The sequence below is a fragment of the Pyricularia oryzae genome, chromosome 1, assembly GCF_000002495.2.
Source record: "Pyricularia oryzae 70-15 chromosome 1, whole genome shotgun sequence".
In the NCBI taxonomy this organism is placed as follows: domain Eukaryota; kingdom Fungi; phylum Ascomycota; class Sordariomycetes; order Magnaporthales; family Pyriculariaceae; genus Pyricularia; species Pyricularia oryzae.
The window spans coordinates 4,450,432-4,468,779 of record NC_017844.1 but is presented as its reverse complement, the minus strand read 5'-3'; the positions used below and the strand labels follow the sequence as shown (position 1 = coordinate 4,468,779).

Genomic DNA, 18,348 nt, shown 5'->3' with positions numbered 1-18,348 from the left:
AGGAGTGCATGCCGTTTTTGCCGTGCCAGCCGTTTAGAGATAATCTACCTTACCTAGACCCCCTTGACCCCTCATGTACCGACCGACGAAAGTACCTGCCGACTGTTCTACCTCCACTACCTTATTTGCAAAGACAAGGCCTGGAACCATAAAAGATCCAATCTGCCCTGTTTCTGGTTGCAACCTGAGGCACCGAACCCTGGGTACTTGGTTCCAGACTAGTACAAAGTGTGTAAGACTAAAGACCGGATCTACCCCTGTCGACCCATCCATCCCCGCCAAGCCGCGTGTCAAGGGATGTTTCCTGCAGGTTTAGTTCACTACCTACCTACGTAATGACCTCGCGACTTTCTCGCCCGAGATCCTATGCTGTTTTTTTTTTTTCACTCTTCTGATTGACAGTGGACAATTCATCGTTGTGTTAAGATATCGCTCATGCCATCCCCGCCCCCTTCTTTCTCCTGCACAAGTGGAGTAGAGTAACAGAGGGAATTCCCATGTTTCAAAGAAACCTGGCGTCACTCGTTTCTATGGGTAAATTCGCAGCCTCTAATTCAATACCACCTCAATGGGTACATACTATGTAGAGATTGGATACAACACGCAAGCAGCAGGCATCGATAGCCGGCCGGTTAGGTTGGCACTGCCACAGTAGCACTGGCAGCGCGCACCCTCCACTGTGAGCCGCCCCCAGTTTCTTCGTTCCACGCTTATTTATTTGTTGGTTTTATTTTCTTAATCTATTTTATTTTATTTGTTATATTCACGTTTCCCCATTCAGGATCTATAAATCTAGGCAGAACTAGTAACAACTAATCAATCTTATCCTGTGGATCCGTCGTCGTAATCATCTTCGTATGCTACTCGTATTAGCACACCCATCAACTGTTTTGCTCGTGCATCCCTGATGAAGAGATTCCGCGAGGAATGATTCCAAAAGAAAAAGAAAAAAAGAAAAAAAAAACCATCCTGCCTTGCGGCCATCCTTTGTGTGTAATGTACTCCATTACCTTTGTCCAGTCAAGCGATCCACGTTTAATCTAGGGTTGAGGCTTGGCGATCTTGTGCTAATGAGTGGGTGATAACCTACTAAGCTTTCGCCAAGACTTTTTACTTCCGTAAAAGCAGTTCGGTTCGTGCAAGCGCCTTGGTTCCCACCCACATAAGCACTAGGTACCTAGGTACCTAGGTACACTTGGTATAGTACTACTGTGTACAGTTTAGGTACCAGGTACCTAGGTAGTATACTAGTACTTAGCCTTACCCCCCTTAGGCAGTGATGGTTGAAGATCCTGTCGTTTCCACATTTGTGCTTGTTGCAAAGTCAACAACGCACCAAAACATACTTGTGTGGTAAACGCCTTGCGGGTCTGTCTTGCCGCGCGATTTCGGAAAACTCGTCAAAACCGAATTGGCGAAATGAGCACCACGGAATTGTTCGGTGAGTATCAGGCGTCGACAGAGACGCCCTCGTCTGCACCAACAGATCGTAAAAAGGGTGCGGTTGCTCTACACGATGAAGGAAGTCGTGGTTTTCTCGGCACCGTTCGTTTACGCAACGATCAAACGGGAGAGGTCATTCTTGTGCCCACGCCGTCCAACGACCCCAATGACCCCTTGAACTGGTATGGTCTTTATTTTCTTTTGTTTTTGATCGTCTATTTGTTTTTTTTTCTCTCTCTCTCTCTCTCTGTCTGCCGTTAAATTCAGGCAACTAAAACCGATTATAGGCCTCAATGGTACAAAAATGCTGTGGCTGCCCTCATCTGCTGCGCAATGCTCATGTGCAATTTTGTAAGTCTGTCTGGCCAATTATCACCACAGTCTCTGCCCGAAATTGACACTGACCGACAACCTGCAGCTTGCCGCTGGCCCGACAATCGCCTTGGTAGAGACTGCAGTTGACTTCTTCCCTGATGCGGCCGACCCGGCTAGTAATCCGGATGCTTTTGACGACGCTGTTGCCGCTGTCGCCTATTACTTCACCACAACTTCACTCCTTCAGGGCATCTCAAATTTTGTCTGGGTTCCCCTTGCGAACAAATATGGTCGTCGCCCTGTATACATCTTGAGTTATACCATCTACCTCGCTTGTGCGGTCTGGTTGGTGTTTGAAGAGTCATACAATGGCTTCTTGGCAGGACGCATCCTTATGGGAGTCGGTGCGGGAGCGGCAGAAACTATCGGTAAATATTCTTCATATCTTCTCTTTGTCTACTTTCCAGCCTGTTCCATTCAACCATATGTTGGTTGGGTCCTAGACCTTCCGAACAACTGACCCCTCTCCAGCACCCATCAGCATCGCCGACATCTTCTTTCTCCATGAACGAGGTACCATAATGGCCCTATACACGGCTTTCCTGAGTGCCGGTGTTGCGTTTGGAATGGTGGTCTCCGGGTGAGTCGGGGCAACTGCGGAGTCTCGGCGCCTTTACCAATTTGCTAACCGAGCCTAGTCTCATCACCATTGACCATGACTGGAGGACGATATACTCCGTCGCGGCCATATTGATAAGCATGACTCTGCTTGCAGCCGTCCTCATCTTTCCCGAGACGGCGCGCGACGCTTATGCCAGTAGATACGAAGCTGAATGTCCCCTTCAAAACATGGGTCGGCAACCAGTCGCCAGCGACACTGAACTAGAGCATCACGGCAATCAATCAGCTTCTGCACTACGTAGACGCGGATACGTCCAATCTCTCAAGATATTCACAGGTGTTCACACGAGCGAGAGCCTATGGAGAATCGCAGTACGCCCCTTTGGCCTGATCCTCCTTCCACCCGTTTTATGGGCAGCCCTCGTGGAGTCGGTCACTATAGGGTACGACAACCTCCCCCACACCCTTGTTCCTTTTTGGGCTTAATACATGTAGCATGTGCTGCAAGTTATTAACACGCATCACTTTCCCTTGATAGCTTTCTCGTCGCTGTGACATCCAACGTGGATGTGGCGTTTGAGGGCTCTTACGATTTCGAATCGTACCAAGTTGGACTGTGCTTCATATCCGGTGTCATCGGCGCTCTCATTGGCATCTTCGCCGGCGGTCATCTTAGCGACTGGGTTGCGGACGTGCTGACCAAACGCAACGGTGGCGTTCGAGAGCCCGAGATGCGTCTGCCCGCCATGATACCACCCCTGATAACCACCCCACTGGCTCTGATACTCTTCGGAGTTGGGATAGAGCAGAGATTGCATTGGATATGCCCCACTGTCGGACTTGGTTTATGTATGTTTTTTCTCCCCCATTCTTTTAATTCCGCCCCCACTGGATTATATTAACAGAAATAACCTTCAAGTAAACTTCTCCATAACGTCGGCTACGAATGTCTGCCTAGTCTACGTCATCGATGCCTATCGCCCTGTGGCTGGCGAGATTACCCTTGCGGTCATGGGCTTCAAGTGTAAGAGTCGCGTCAATCCTAGTTCGTATTCCCAAATTGGGTTCTACTCTAACGCTGAAATAACCATGACAGCCATCTTCGGCTTTCTCCTGTCATTCTATACAAACCCCTGGGTCGATGACGCAGGTTTCATGGACGCCTACGGATCCATGGCGGGAATCGCGGCGGTGGTCATTCTTGGATGGATTCCGTTGTATGTCTGGGGCAGCAGGATACGAAAGGCCACGCTTAGCTGGCCAGCTGTGAGGTTTGTCAGATGGAGTCGCGATAGGGAAGTAGGAGAGTAGTTATGTTGTATTCTTGGGCGACGGGGGTGGCTTTTTGTTTTTCACTACCCGATACGTATAGGCAGCCCGGATAAAAGAACAAAGTACAGTAAATCACAATATGAGTCAAGGTTGGAATTCCTACCTAGATAGGCAGTCGGTCCGTGCATATAGACTTCGAGACCAACCGCCTAGGTAGCCTAGCGTTTGTTCTGATCGGATTTGATCTGGAAAGTCTTCAAAGCCTAGTAAATTGTATACTTTTACTAGAGTATCATGAACTGGTCCCCCGCCCCAGTATCTGCTCCCAAGCGCGCCACCCGCATCATCATATATTCAGTATGTGGATGTCTTTTTTTTTTATTTATTTTTTTACAGGGACCACCCGGCATCAATAACGGCATTGACACCAGTCACCCCTTTGCTTCTGGCAAAGCAGAGAACTTGCTCAGCCGTCTCCTGTCGTCCCGCACGGCTCCGCGCGGCCCCGCACGGCCCCGTCGGCATCCCGAGTCAGTAAATTGGGGAAAAAAGTCACCGCGTTGATTAGATATGATCGCCCAGACTTAAATGTTTACGAGGTAGCTCCCGCCGTCAAGACAAAGGAGCCCACGTGGGGGGTTTGATTCTTACCTCTGGGGTTACAACGCGCTTGAGTTTGCTGCGCGCAATGTTGGATTCTTGGACCTCTTTTGAAAAGTTCAAACCCCATTCCTGTGTGCTCGGTGGAATTTTTTTTGTGGTAGTTTTCACCGTCACAGGTTAGCGATGGGTAATTATATTTCCAACAATGCAACAAAATGATTCGCCAAGACACTGGGAAGTAATATGAATAACATGGGAAATGATGTACAGGGTACGAAAAACTAACCGTCAACATCAACCCAGGACACACCGCGTTAACCCGAATCCTTGGTGCTGCCAGTACAGCCAGACCCTTGACCAGGTGGTTCAGTGCGGCTTTCGTGACGGAGTATGCCTATATTTTTTCGGTTGTTATCAGAATAATGGACGCGCGGATTAGCCCCAGAAGATCTTCATGTTCAGGGGTATATCTTAATAACGGCCCGAAAACAGGTCGTATTTGATGCAACCCCACACAAATAGGGGGTATTAAGCTTTTTTTTTTTTCTTTTTTCTCCTTCTTTCTCTTTTGTGATTATTTTTCTTGTGCCTTCGCTTTTTGAAAGGTTTCTTGTGGGGCCCCGTGGGAATCAGTTTGCACCCCCTTTGCCCCTCACCATCAGTCATGTAACAAGATGGGAGGAGGAGGAGTCGAAGAGACAAGACAGAAAAAAAAAAAAAAAAAAGAAAGAAAACAAAACAAAACATACCAAACTGCTCCCTCCAGGCCTGACCCCAGCAAGCGAAGATGTCACAACCATGCAGCCCTCGACCTCATCGAGATACGGCTTGGCGGCGTGCAGCAGCCACAGGTGACTCTTGACGTTGACGTTGAAACAGCGATCCCAGTCGTCCTCAAAGACGTTGTCATCTAGCGAGTCCCAGCCGCGTATGTGCGTGTACCCCTGGTTGCTAAAGATGACGTCAATCCCGCCGGCGAAAGCCACCGTCTCGGCCACCAGCGCCTGGATCTGCGACCGGTCGCCCATGTCGGCCTTGATGAGCTTGTGCATACTACTGCTGCGGCTACTCAATGAGTCGGCCGTCGTGGAGGTGGCGCCGCCCGAGATGGTAAGCAACTCGGCCAGCAGCGCCTCGGCGCGTGCCGTGTTAGAGTTGTAGTTGACGATGACGCGATACCCATTCGCTGCGAAGAGGCGAGCTCCCGCCGCGCCCAGACCGGCGCTGCCAGCTGTCACGAGGGCGACGGGCGCCTTTGTGGTGTTTGTCGCTGCTGACGTTGATGTGGTAGCCATGACTGCTGGTAGTAAATGAATGCTCGCTTTTAATCCTCTGGTATGACGTGGTTTAGTCGTTTGGCTGCAACCTCGTGTACACGTCTGTATCCGACACTATGCTAGTGCTGGTATGGTGATCCTGTTTCCTACTGCAGCTTCACGAAAAAGGGCCCCGTCTGTCTGTCTGACTCACTGCTTTGCCTCGCCAGTATCCAGTGCATGTATGTTGTTTTGTTGAATAAACATTACCGGTAGTCCAACACCACACATACCGAGCATGTACAAATATTTGGATCCGATCCCCCCAAACCCCGCACCAACCAAACCGACACCCGACTGCCTTACCTACCTACCTAGGTCCTAGGAACTTAGGTACATAGGTACATATCTAAAATACTGTAGGCAGGTACTGTAAAGTATACACCCACTCACTGCCAGTGATCACCCCGCTCTGTCTACCACGTAATTAGCCTCTAGGCCAGGTCTGGTTCTAATTACTACGTAGTAGCAGAAAGGGGGCTGTTCAGAGTGGAACCGATACACTAGCCCAGTCTCAGGCTTGTTAGGTGGCCTAGTGCAAGAGTGAGTGATATGTGCAAGTCTTCGTCTTCATCCCAAACATCTTGTTTCAACCTCCCATGAATCTCTAGGTAATTGCTACAAATCATCAAAACCCGCTAAGGGTATCTATCGCTATGCATGCATGCAACCTCGGTTGCCCTTTCCCTCCCAAATACATAGCGCACGCTCTCGTTTATATATATCTCCTGGGTTTCATCTTCTCGACGGTTGAGATACAAATCTGCAAACCTGGCGACGCCAAACACACACGTTTCCCATTGACAAAAGTTTAAAACTGTAGCGACCACAAGGGTTACTATTAACCCCTTATTTCATCCTCAACGATGATAGTTTGGAATTCTTCACCGGTGCTGGCAGACACGCGCTAAGATTATCTCGATCTGATTACCAGTTGTCAGTTATCAGCTTAGCACTTTGCGCAACAAAGTACATAAAAATTACTCAGATATGGCAACTTACCAGCCTCTGACGCAAAGTAAATGGTGATGTCGTCGTGCTCGCCAGGGAGATCGGGGAGGTCCAGGCAAACAAATGAAGCATCATCGCCTGCCGAAGCACCTTCGTCTGGTACCCGGGGCAGCGGGAACTTGGCATCGTCAATCTTGATCCCTGATTTGCTGCCGCGGCCAACGGCCTCAAAAACATCGGTACCCTTGAGCACGAATCCCATGCTATGGCCGTGATGCCAGTCCTCGAAGAATGCCAGCAGTTGCGTGACCTTCTCCTGTTGCACCACTTGGATGCGTGTTGCACCCGCCTCCCATTTCTTATGGATCGGGACAACCATGCGTCTTCTCGAGATCCCAAACGACACTGCCGTACCGTCAAAGAGTACCTTGAAGCCCGTAATCGCCTCTTGGAAAGCGTGCAGGTCTTTCTTGTCGCCAAAGTGGAATGTTCGAATCGTCTGTGATGCCTGAATCACCTGCATCGCCTCCGACAACTCCCTTGGTAACTCCCTGGACACGTCCCCCTCCGATATCGCAACCGTCAAGTCTTGTTGTGGCGGCCGCAGCACTCTTAACCGGAGCTCATCGCGGATGTCGAGCCTGATCTTGAACTCACCAGGCGCAAAGTTCATTCTGTCGTTCAGGACACCGTGATTGAAGTCAACAATCACCCTCAGCCTCTCAGCCAGCACCGTAGTTGGCGGTTCGCTGTCGTCTCCCACGTTGATAACCTTGGCACCTTTCCACGGCAGTTGGCCAATGCACTTCATACCCTCTTCGTCGGCGAGCCGTTGTGATACCGTATACGCCATCAGTGGAACGTCGGCACAGATCATCTCGTCATTGCCGACCCTAGTACCAAGTAGTATGCTGTGCAACTTGGTCCTGTCCCTCTCGTCGTTGAATGACATGACCATCCTGCCTTTGCTCTGCCCGTTCTCGAACTTTAGCAAAAGAGCCGGGGTACCCTTGTCGTCCTTCAGGAAAGCAAATTGAATCGGTGTCGCAGGCAAATAGGCATGATTCACACCGCTCATCGTCCTCGTCCTGGTGCCGGTGACGACCGCGATGCGGAAGCCTCGGTGGTATGATCTGGGCCCCGTAGCTGCCCCTTCTCTCACTATCCTCTCAAACAGACAAATTTGGCAACTCGGCACAGCCTCTTTGGGGAATTGCCGCGAGCCTGGATCTGAATCAAAATATTGAAATGACTTCAAAGTAGTATGGAATACCGCCATTTCGTCCTTGCGGGGATAAAGCGTTGATTGCACCTTCTCACCAAAGTCATACATGCTCCAAAGCATGCGGTAGTCTGCTGCCGACATTCTGATGGCCAGAATGAAGCCCCTGGGAAGTTTGAGCTCGAGAGCACAAGCGTCGTTGCGCCAACGAACGTCCTCCCACGTTGGTCCGACATCTCTGCTATTTTGTATCTTGAGTTGGATTGCACCGTTCTGGCTTGCTACTACCAGCATCAAAGATGGGGATTTTTGATGTCGAACCATTGACAAGAAACAAGGAAAGGCAAACTGCTGGTTTTCCAGGCCTTGCTCCATCAAAAACACGTCAGCAGCAATCCTGCCGTACGTAAAGTGCTCCGTGGTGTCTCCCAGGGGCAGGGCCTCCAGTATCTCCCGGGGTGAGGTCTGTAGCTGAGGTGCCGCAAGGGAGCTTCCAGAGGACCCGTGCAGGAGCGCTATAATGTCTTGGCTCACTTGGGGATAGTCCACCCAAACGGAAAGTTTTAGGGTCTGCGGCAGCACGGCATCTTCAGGAGGTAAGAATCCATTACGCTTCATTGACATTGAGAGCTTCCGCAGGTTTTGGCTCAGAGCCTTTCGCACCTCGTCAACCTCGCCATCGTAGGGACCTGGATTGCCGGCCATTATATCTGGCGGTATCTCTTCTGTCATCCAGTATGCCTTGGCAAGATCTGCATATGCCTGTTGCTTCATAATCTCCTGCGTCTGCGAAGGAGTGGGCAGCTTGGGACTGTCACCACGCACGGCCGTTTCCAGAGCCATCCTCCCCTTCAGAAACCACCACGTGGCTGCTCTAACCAGGCTATCTGATGAAGAGGACATTAGGGGCCTCGCAGCGTCAGAATGAAGGCGGAAGAGCGCAAATAAATGGCGTGATCGAGCGGCAAATTCTTGCAACGCATCGTCTTCATACGGCTGTGCAATAGCTACAGGCTTTGTGGGCGAAGGGGGAGAGTCGGTGCGGTATTCGGGTGGCCGATTCCACTGCCTTGCGGAGGCTGCAGATTGTATATAGCTTGATCCAGCCGAGTAAGCAGAAACAGGGCTTTGTTCTATCCCCGGTTGTCGTACGTGGCGGCGCTCGGTCTGCTCGGGGGAGTTGTTAAAGGAACGCAGTCTTAGATCAGGAGATTCGCCAGCGAAAGGATCGGGAGGCTGGGCCAGGGGAGACGCATGAGGCATAGGAGATGCATGAGGAGGCAGAGGGGATGTATGAGGTGGCGGTGCTGGTGGCTGAGGTGGATCTGGGGACGTCGTTTGCATGCGGCTTCGTGGTGGTGATGTGTTCGGCTGCGGTGGCCTCCAGTTGCCGTTGTCCTCGACCTCTGGCTGCATCCCTGCGCTTGCTGAGCGGTATGCCTGAGCCAGGGCTCGGCCTTCGGCCTGGCGCATTTGTGCTTGTTGCACCTCGATAAAGGATCTTCGGTTTTCGTCCTTGTTTACGACTGGGCTTTCGAGATATCTAGACAAAGCCTCTGTTCCGGCAGGCAGTGACCGTGGGGTGTCTGTAGATGGCTCTAGGAGACTGGTATGGCCAGTCTGTACACGCCGCAGTGGACCAGGCCGAAAGTCATCATTTGTGGATTGACGCGGCGCATCGTTGGGTGGTCGATACTGGCCGTGGTTCTCAGGCGTACGGAGAGGGGACCTCGGTGGAGGGACTGGCGAAGGGGTGGACCGGAGCTTCCTCCTCGAGATCTCAGCCGTCGGTAACTCGCATTCGTCACCACCCTCACCAATGACGGTAGGGAACGAATCGACGAATCGAACAACCAGACCCTTCCTACTCCTGCCTCGCGAGCTTGGCACACGCGGTAGTAAGCTCTGTTGTGAGGGGGTGACGCTGAGGGCGTTGGGGTATCGTGAGGCGCTCGAGGTGTCGAGTTTGGTGAGTATCGGTAAGGCCGAGCCTGGCGGGGATTGAGACTGGTAACCTGGAGATGCAGGCGGGTCGTTGGGGCGGCGGAAGAAGTCGTTCAGGTCGTTACTTAGATCGGCAGGCTGTTCTGGGTTGGAAGCTTTACGTTCGGGTTTTCCAAACAGTTTTCCCATCAAGCGTCCTCGCTTGGACGAGGCAGGCTCATTTTCCATGCTTGCGGGAACGAGGCAAGATGGGAGTGACGGGGCTCATGGGATTACAGATCGTTGCTGAAACCGCTGTCTTGTCAGCCCTAGAGGCCCCGCACCACTGTTCGCGTGAGTACCTTATTATGACGATGGCAGGAGCAACGTGGCTGTTGAATTGGAGACGAAGATGTGGTGGACGGGTTATAGTAGCCAGGCAGGAACGTGGTCGCGCGGGCGGGCGACCGACAGGGGGCGGAAGTGATTGTTGGTTTTGGGTAGTGGAGGTGGGTAGACGGTCCGTCGACTTGGTCCTAGTAATTTAGTTCAGCTACCCTGCGTAGGGTTGTTTTTGTTTGGACTGATTGATTGATTGGCTTGCAGCTACAAAGCAACGTTAAAAGCTCGGCGCCCGTGGCTCTGGAGCATGTGCGCCTCGGAGCATTGAATGTTGACAACTATTAATCGTATACCAGAGCGTCAGAAATGTGTGGACCGCAAGGCGGCGTTGGCCAAGACAGTCGAAAAGGAAGGATGTGTCGTAGTACCACGAGGCACGACGTAAGTTGAGTGTTGTGTGTGCGTGTGCGTGTGTCCAGGTTGCGAATAATGGGTGGATTGATTGATTCGAACTGTATGGGACGGGTTCGAACATCAAACGGCGCGGAGGCATGGGCGGGCATGCGGCTAGGCGCAGCTTACCCCTCTTATTGGGCGTTAATTGGGGATTTTGAGGGGCCAGGGGCCGCTCAGGCTTCCACTGCTGGCTTCTATTTGTTTGATTCTGGTACAATTCTTCAACAGGCACACGACACAAGGCGGCATTGGGACATGGATGATTCAAACTTTGATCGCGAAAGAATCATGCTAAGTCAAGTTCAGAAAGTCCTCTTGCTTGTTTATTTCTTCTCTGTACTACAGATAAACATTCATACAGTCTCAAGTTCCCTTAATCCCGTCCGTATCACTACTACCTGCCAAATGCCGCTTGCGGCTTGCCACGAAGATCATCCTAGTTTTAGTCCTTCTTGGCGATCAATTAATTATACGAGGACCTGTTAGGCCCGTCCTCCAAGGTTTCTCTAAGGGAATGAAATTGATTGATGTTTCGCGGGATTGTTCCCATTTTGTTACTCGTTTCGCTAATTTCTTCTAGTTCTAGACCTAGCAGCGCCCACCTCGAACGAAACAAAACGTTACCAGAACTACCATCGGTGAGGTAGCCAAGTAGGTATACATCCCTATAATAAGGGTCATCGGGCAATTAATACGTACACCTGGGTTGGAATTCATCTCGTCTTACTCCAATACTTCACTGCCTTCCATGCATGGCTTTTGCTCGTTGCGATCGGATGGCAGGGGTCTGAGTTGCCGTTTCAGTGCCTTGGCTGATTTTCATCCAGGGTCCCGCCAAGACGCGGAAACTTGGAATGTGCTCCATCTTCAGCTGAGTGAATGGACAGGACCCTCCGCTACGTATTATAAGGTATGTAGGGCTGAGCGATTGTGATTGAATGAAGCGAGGGTAATGCTTTCGTCAACATCACAATCGCTAAAGGAAGCGCAAGGGCGCTGCTGGTATATTATTTAGAAGCCACGCTGGTCTTTTTGTACATGCGCACCTTTACCTAACATACCTCCGGTAGATAGGTGGTAGGTAGCCAAGGTACCTACGATGTTTACATCATTGAGCCTTACTATGTAAATACGGCTCGAGTCTGTGTGAACTTCCACTAGCTCCTGCAACTTGTTACCTCGACGACCATCCCGAACGGATATGAGTAGCATGCTGCTGTGAGCATATTTATGGTGGCAATTACAATAATACCGCTGTTACCTCAAACCGGAAAGCCTCACGTCATGCTGTATAAGAAGTACGGAGTAGAAATAAAGTAAACGGGCAGGGTGGAGTTGAAAAGGAAGTAAACTCTACCCCACTCTCGTCCAGAAGCAACTCGAAAGCTTACCTGAGGGAATATGAAGCACGTCTTATACGTTGCCATGGCAATATTCATACAGTATGTAGGTTGATTGGTACCTACTCCGTATGTACTCCGTAGGTAAGGTAGTTACTTATTACTGACCCTTTCTTCTCAGAGTTCCTTCTTGACCAACGTGCTTTTTAAGTCTAGAACGGCCCATCAAATCCCGACAACAAATCGATCAAAACCCAGGACGACGTGCAGATTCGTCACTGACTCTGGCATAGATGTGCGCAGGTGCGCTTGACATTCTTTCAGAAGGCTCGGCAAACGCTCTCTTTGTGATTCGCCGGCTGAGGTATACATAAGTGTTTGCTCTCGCCGATATTATCAGGGAAGAGCGCGTTACGCAAGCACATGGCCGGGTATCTAGTCCAGGCTGTTGGTGCTTGGTCAGGGAACTCACAACCTCTTGCGTCTTGTTGGATACTGGAGGGGCTGTGGCTTATGTAGCTAGCTAGGTAGCTAGGTAGGTACCTACCTACCTACCTAGGTACGTGAGAGCGGTGTTGTTGTGCACTTATCGCCCGGTCTGTTGGGCTGGTTCGCAGGGATATTCGACATTTTTATCAGTATGTTGTCAGTATATGACTACTCTAGCACCCGCGCAAATCCGTTTGTATTAGTCTATACACAGGGATCAAAAGGTGAGGATCCTTCAATCCTACTCCGAGGCTTGGCAGGGGCTGTGGATGGTGAGGTGAACTTTCGGGCTTTTAGCTCCGTTGAGATTTAGGGTATTGTTGTAACTGGCTTAATTTGATCCCAGCATCTTGGGTTAGCTTGAGAATTTGAGCTGCGAGGATTCTTCACTTCAAAGGGTTAAAGAACCACGCGTAGACGGCTTTGAATGGCTGGGAAAATACCTTCCTTGTCCAAAGACTTGCTTACCGCATCCTCGAACGTCCGATTTACCCATAATCGGGCTATTCAAGTAGCCCCACTATCCCTGGAATAAGATATGTTGTCTTTTGACAAGTTCGACTGCCTCCTGATGATCCTTAATGCAAACCATAGGAACAGTACTGATTGTCTTAGGACTGACCACCAGCAACTTCCCAGTGCGAAACATTGAATCGTTGGATTGTTCCGCAACAATATCCAAATGCATGGCCACTTAGAAATTAACGGTGGAGCGTTTCCGTGGCACACATGACCTCACTATCTTACTGTTGGCAAAGCGAATGAAGTGAATCGAGGCCCAGGAAATACGAACGCTTAAAATAGAAGGCCGTTTACACATGCAATATATGTTTTGTTCTCGGCCGGGGGTATTGTATTAGATTTTCTCTACTGAGGGCGATGTAGACTAAAAATAAATATAAAATAAGATAAATCAAGATTACCCGTCAATCGCTGCGATACCGGGATTATCTCGTACTTGAGATATACCTGGGAGATGAAGTAAACACGCTGTTTACATAAACAGATCAACCACATTGTTTCCGGGTCTACCCAACTGTGAAAGCACTTGAATGCCTATTTGTAGTCGCTGGGTGCCGAATATTTAACGTCAGTCCTGCAGTCCAGTCCATTCCATACGAATTTCGGGGGGTTTTGCCAGGGCCAAGAGTCATCACTTCGAAAATTTCTGCCTGGCTCAATGCTGTCAGCCATCATGCCGTCCGAACATTCTCAGAAGCAGGCTGCGAGTGCGCCAAGGTGACGACTCTGCAGTTAATGCCACGCTACCCCTCATTGGCCAAGCACGCCCAAGACGTGATCTATTTGGTGTAGCACGCCCCGCACATTCTGCGTCTTGGCAGTTCACAACGTCATCGTATGTGGGGCAATTCCCTTCCAGCTCCCACCTGAAAAGATCCCAACCGGCATCCCCCACCACCATACCCATGTCACTGCTGACCTTGTTGGGCAATAGCAGCGGGGGCGAACAACTCTTTTGCAACTGAAGACTCACATACATTTTCAGCAACTGCTTTCTGACTCGTCCATCGCACATATTCACAAGGTGTCTACTCTTAGTTGATGTGAAGAACTTCAAAGCTCACTACCAGGTCTGGGCGTGAAGTTGTATAAGGATTCTTCCAGTAGGAAGTTGGGCAACCAACGTGCTTCAAAGGATCCCGTCTATTGAGATTGCCATAAGCCGTCGAGTTTCGCATCTGTCACAATAAGCAAGCCATCCTTGCCTACCGCATCTGTCTTTATCGATCAAGCTCTCCGAGATTCCTCGCGACCCACCACCGCCTAGGCACCTACCTTACTCTCCCCGCGCTCCGAAAGAAAGTTTTGCGCAGTCGCGACCATGATGGACTTGAAAGGCATTGTTCATGGCCACGGCCATAGTCGCCGCCGCACGATTTCAAATGCTAGTAAGTGCCTGCCTACCTACTCAAGTCACGGCAGCTACCTTACCTTGTGCATATTAAGTGTACTTTGCCTCCTAATATCTATATGTGGAATCCGAGGATCGTAGCTAAGTCAGTGGCAACAAATTGCTAGGCTCCATCAGGTCGAATCGCTCCACAGACGATATGAAAGGAGAGGCAGCGCAGGACGATACGCTCGTGGTCGAGCCCGACCAGGGCAATGGTTCGTGATAAATCTCCTCCTCGCCTTACCCAAAGAAACATCTTGGTTGTGATCTGGTAGCATGTGGAATCTAACTGAGGATGACCTATAGTTCTCACACACATAATCTCACAACTGCGCCCTGGGGCCGATCTAAGTCGTGTCGTACTACCGACATTTATCCTCGAGCCAAGGAGCATGCTGGAGCGAATAACCAAGTAAGAAATGAGACTATTTTGTGATGGCCATCAGTGTATTAGTCCACTTAATGGGACTTCCCGTGCAGTCCAGATGCTGATAAAGATGTGCAGCTTCATGTGCCATCCCGAGATGCTACTACCAATACCTGACATCGATGACCCTGTCCAGCGATTTGTCTCAGTAGTCAAGTTCTATCTCAGCGGATGGCATATCAGACCCCCGTAGGTCCCCCAAAGAAGCAAGAGAAACAGCTCCCGAATCATTTCAGTAGAGTACTAACACTTCTTGCAGTGGCGTCAAGAAGCCTCTAAACCCAATTCTAGGGGAAATCTTCACTTGCTACTGGGATTTCCCCGATAACACTCGCGGCTATTACATCTCTGAACAGACATCCCACCATCCACCAAAGTCTAGCTACTTCTATATGGTGCCGGAGCACCATATCCGAGTCGACGGAACTTTGAAGCCGAAAAGCAAATTCCTGGGCAACTCTGCCGCAAGTCTGATGGAAGGCACGGCTATTCTCTCGTTCCTCAACAGGGGCAAAGACCCGGCAAAGGGAGAGCAATAGTGTGTTACCCTAATAGCTCAATTCTTATCCCGACTGGTGATGCTGACTTTTTGTGTGCGGATCAGCCACTTGACTCAGCCGAACATGTATGCACGCGGCATCCTTTTTGGCAAGATGAAATATGAGCTAGGTGACCATAGCGTCGTGAAATGTCCAGAGCTTGGACTGGTCGCCGACATCGACTTCAAGACGAAGGGATGGGTTTCGGGTTGCTACAATGCCATTGGTGGAACGATCAAGGACGAACGCACAGGCGAGATCCTATATGAGCTATCTGGGCTCTGGAGCGACGAAATGTTCATCAAGGACATGAAGGTAAGCGGAATATCTTGCCTGTTTCCTTGGGCAATTAGCCACTCCTACCTCCAGTCAAGAAGTGTACTGACATCGATGATCTTAGACTGGACACAAGGAGATGTTTTTCGATGCCCATAGGTCCAAGCCATCCCCTCCTCTAGTCAGGCCGATAGAAGAACAGGAGGAGCGTGAGTCGCAGAGATTGTGGCAGAAGACAGCGCAAGCCGTCAAGGATTCCCAGCACGAACTCGCCACAGAAGAGAAGACCAAGATAGAGGATATGCAACGGGAGGAGGCCAGCAGGAGAAACCAGGAGGGAGTCGAGTGGCACCCCCGTCTGTTCCGTCGTGTAAGGGGAGGCCAGGGTGGAAGCGAAGAAGGCGAGGAGGATCTTGAGTGGATCATAAACGCCACCATGTAAGCCTTGTGAACCCAACAGACTGACAACAGAGAAAAGCTGACACCACGGTAGTGACGGTGAAACGCCCGAGGCGAAGGCCAATCAGATTCTGGCCATATATCCTATCCTCAAAGGCCAAAAATCTAGCGAACGAAACCCCATTCCACCACGAGGCTCGTCGTTCCGCCAACCGAGAACACAGGAGTCAGCGCCTCAAAGTGGTGATCTGATAGACTTTGATGGTGGTAATGAGTCGATACCCGGCCACGCTCCCCTGCAGCCGGACTCGAAAGCAACGACAGAGAAGCCAGCTACCAGTACCAACGGCAGCGATGATATCGAGCAACTGCTGAACGCAACTGGGCAACCGCCGAGTAAGGACGACCCTCTGGTTGATTTCGGCAAGGATCTCAAGAAAAGCCTACCGACGATGAAGAGGGCAGACACCGAAGAATCGGCCGACGAGTTCCATGACGCACGCGAGTGATATTTAAGGCATTTGGCTTGAACCGTACTCCCCCTCAACATCATAACACAATGGACTTTGGTGGAGAAGATTGGGACAGAATCGGCCTCCTTTGTGTATGACTGCTAGCTTTTGCCCTTTGGCCTGAAATTTCTGCCAGATTTGTCAATACGTGACGATGGCCATAATCAATGGTGTCGCATCCCAACAGCTCTACCCTTACCGATGATCTTGACGCAGCGCAGCACACATTTCGATTACCACCCGCATTAAGAATCTCTGCTAGGGAGTGTCGGTTGCATCATCTTTGGAAGTGGAATCTTGGAAGTCTTCGGGCATCAAAACGTCGATAGATTAAACCCAAACATGGTTCAGTCCCAACCACAACGCCAAACGTGACAGGTCAAGACAGCAACAACAATGCGAATGCTGCAGTTCCCATTTTACAGTCAAAATAACCACAAGTACAAATAAACTCCCGCAACCTCTCAGAGCTTGAAAAAGATTAGAACCGCCTCCTTGAAGGCTCAGGTGTAGGGGAGCGGCTGACGCTGCGCTCGTCGCGACCTCTCATCTTCAGCCACTTCTTTGTTGCGAGTACCAGCTCGCGGTCGAGTTCCTCACTGGGATTTTTGCGGTGTATAAAATTGCAGAAGCCGCCTCGCGTGCAGCCCTCGCCACTGTTTAGTCGACAACATGCTTCTCGGAAGTCGGTCACAGGTGAGAGCTCGCAATATATAGGTCTCGCGGCGTACCATCTGCTGTTGAGCTCGTCGCATGCCTTTTGGGCCGAGTCTTCGTATTTGAAGCGGGCATAGACGTTACCGATGAGGTCTATTGATGAGATTGATGAGAACCTCAAGTGTCAGCGCATAATGGCTTCAAAGAATTCATTGGCACCATGAACGCGTGGCAGATGCGGAAGTGCGACTCACGGTCATTGTTGTTGTCGCATACTACAAGCTCCTCGAGCTCGCCGTATTTGCATAGCTCACACCACAGGTCCTCATAGAAGGCGTCAAAGTGGTTTTGCAGCTGCGAGGCATTCATGTTGTTCTTGGGGTCGTATGCGGGATTCTGGTACATGTTCGGCATCAAGATTGTCTGGCTGTAGGTCGGCTTGACGTGTTTCCTGCTGCAGCGGTCGCCGTGGCGGCATGCGCCAATCTTGAAGTAAAAACTGCAGTTGACCTGTTCGAGGGGGTTAACATGTTGGAGCCTTTGAAGGTTTGTGCGAGGTCAAAGAGGAAGGTGCTCAACTGACCTTGTCCTGCTCGGTACCGAAGATGGAGGCTAGGAAGTTCGCCATTATGGATGTGATTAATGAGTTATCGAGCACTCAATTTTGTTATCAGCGCTTCAGATGTCGAGACCAATGGTGTATGCAAAAGCGTGTGTGATGAACGACTATGATCTCGGTAGGTAATGTATCGAAGTCGATTGCATCCGATGCGATGGTTAACCATGTCTGCCGTCGCGCGCGCAAAAGTTCCAGGCGCGGTTAGTGGATGGGATAGCTGGTAACCGCTTATCGTAGTAATCGTACCGATAAGCCAGATGTGGCTTATCATTCTTTGCACAACTGTGGCTGATTCCTTCCACTGTGGCTGACAAACGCGCGATTCACTCCCCCCCACCTCGGTCAGATCCAAGTCTTGCCAAGCGCAGCCTACACAGCAGATGCAGGAATCAACTGGGATCTTCCATTCAGATGGCTCGACCAGCTCCATGGCTTGCATGGGTACCTACCGTAGTGAGTGGTGACATTTAAGAATTGAAGCACCACATCTGATAATAATCAAGACTCAATCTCTCTCGCAGCCTTGTGCCGGACAAGTGCATATGTAAGGTGCACTCATCAGCAGAATCAGACTGCAGTCTCCGACGGACGGCAATCTCCCCAAACTGCTGAAGCGCGAACACTGCGTTCTACAAAACCATTCAATGTCTTGCACAAATATCTTGCTAACGTTTGGAGGATCTTGGATCGACATGAGCTGAAATTTTCCCT

The 18,348-nt window shown here is 50.5% G+C and overlaps 6 protein-coding genes across 6 annotated transcripts; 3 read left to right on the top strand and 3 right to left on the bottom strand.

Moving 5' to 3' along the window:
• The first annotated feature begins 1,284 nt into the window (after positions 1–1,284).
• On the top strand, positions 1,285–3,833 carry MGG_11713 (uncharacterized protein). Its single transcript, XM_003710009.1, has 8 exons — positions 1,285–1,625; positions 1,731–1,794; positions 1,862–2,186; positions 2,290–2,398; positions 2,457–2,822; positions 2,918–3,228; positions 3,299–3,403; positions 3,476–3,833. Exons 1-8 carry the CDS (start codon positions 1,420–1,422, stop codon positions 3,688–3,690), a joined length of 1,701 nt encoding a protein of 566 aa, XP_003710057.1. The 5' UTR covers positions 1,285–1,419; the 3' UTR covers positions 3,691–3,833.
• Positions 3,753–5,782, bottom strand: MGG_14547 (uncharacterized protein). The gene is made up of 4 exons (XM_003710008.1): positions 5,004–5,782; positions 4,541–4,648; positions 4,303–4,383; positions 3,753–4,128 (listed from the first exon to the last, which is right to left on the bottom strand). The coding sequence occupies exons 1-4, from the start codon at positions 5,547–5,549 to the stop codon at positions 4,042–4,044; spliced, it is 822 nt and encodes a 273-aa protein (XP_003710056.1). The 5' UTR covers positions 5,550–5,782; the 3' UTR covers positions 3,753–4,041.
• A 256-nt stretch (positions 5,783–6,038) lies between these two features.
• Positions 6,039–10,534, bottom strand: MGG_11715 (uncharacterized protein). The gene is made up of 2 exons (XM_003710007.1): positions 6,573–10,534; positions 6,039–6,493 (listed from the first exon to the last, which is right to left on the bottom strand). Exons 1-2 carry the CDS (start codon positions 9,913–9,915, stop codon positions 6,420–6,422), a joined length of 3,417 nt encoding a protein of 1,138 aa, XP_003710055.1. The 5' UTR covers positions 9,916–10,534; the 3' UTR covers positions 6,039–6,419.
• A 149-nt stretch (positions 10,535–10,683) lies between these two features.
• MGG_16302 (uncharacterized protein) lies at positions 10,684–12,606 on the top strand (the record flags this gene model as incomplete). The annotated part of the gene is made up of 5 exons (XM_003710006.1): positions 10,684–11,374; positions 11,535–11,780; positions 11,915–11,933; positions 12,364–12,442; positions 12,497–12,606. Exons 2-5 carry the CDS (start codon positions 11,695–11,697, stop codon positions 12,604–12,606), a joined length of 294 nt encoding a protein of 97 aa, XP_003710054.1. The 5' UTR covers positions 10,684–11,374; positions 11,535–11,694.
• Positions 12,607–13,740: 1,134 nt separating this feature from the next.
• On the top strand, positions 13,741–16,802 carry MGG_09949 (oxysterol-binding protein). The gene is made up of 8 exons (XM_003710005.1): positions 13,741–14,203; positions 14,334–14,423; positions 14,515–14,620; positions 14,714–14,824; positions 14,895–15,173; positions 15,240–15,489; positions 15,575–15,888; positions 15,944–16,802. The coding sequence occupies exons 1-8, from the start codon at positions 14,137–14,139 to the stop codon at positions 16,356–16,358; spliced, it is 1,632 nt and encodes a 543-aa protein (XP_003710053.1). The 5' UTR covers positions 13,741–14,136; the 3' UTR covers positions 16,359–16,802.
• MGG_09948 (splicing factor U2AF 23 kDa subunit) lies at positions 16,312–17,857 on the bottom strand. Its single transcript, XM_003710004.1, has 3 exons — positions 17,602–17,857; positions 17,273–17,528; positions 16,312–17,171 (listed from the first exon to the last, which is right to left on the bottom strand). The coding sequence occupies exons 1-3, from the start codon at positions 17,644–17,646 to the stop codon at positions 16,843–16,845; spliced, it is 630 nt and encodes a 209-aa protein (XP_003710052.1). The 5' UTR covers positions 17,647–17,857; the 3' UTR covers positions 16,312–16,842.
• Between the last annotated feature and the right edge of the window lie 491 nt (positions 17,858–18,348).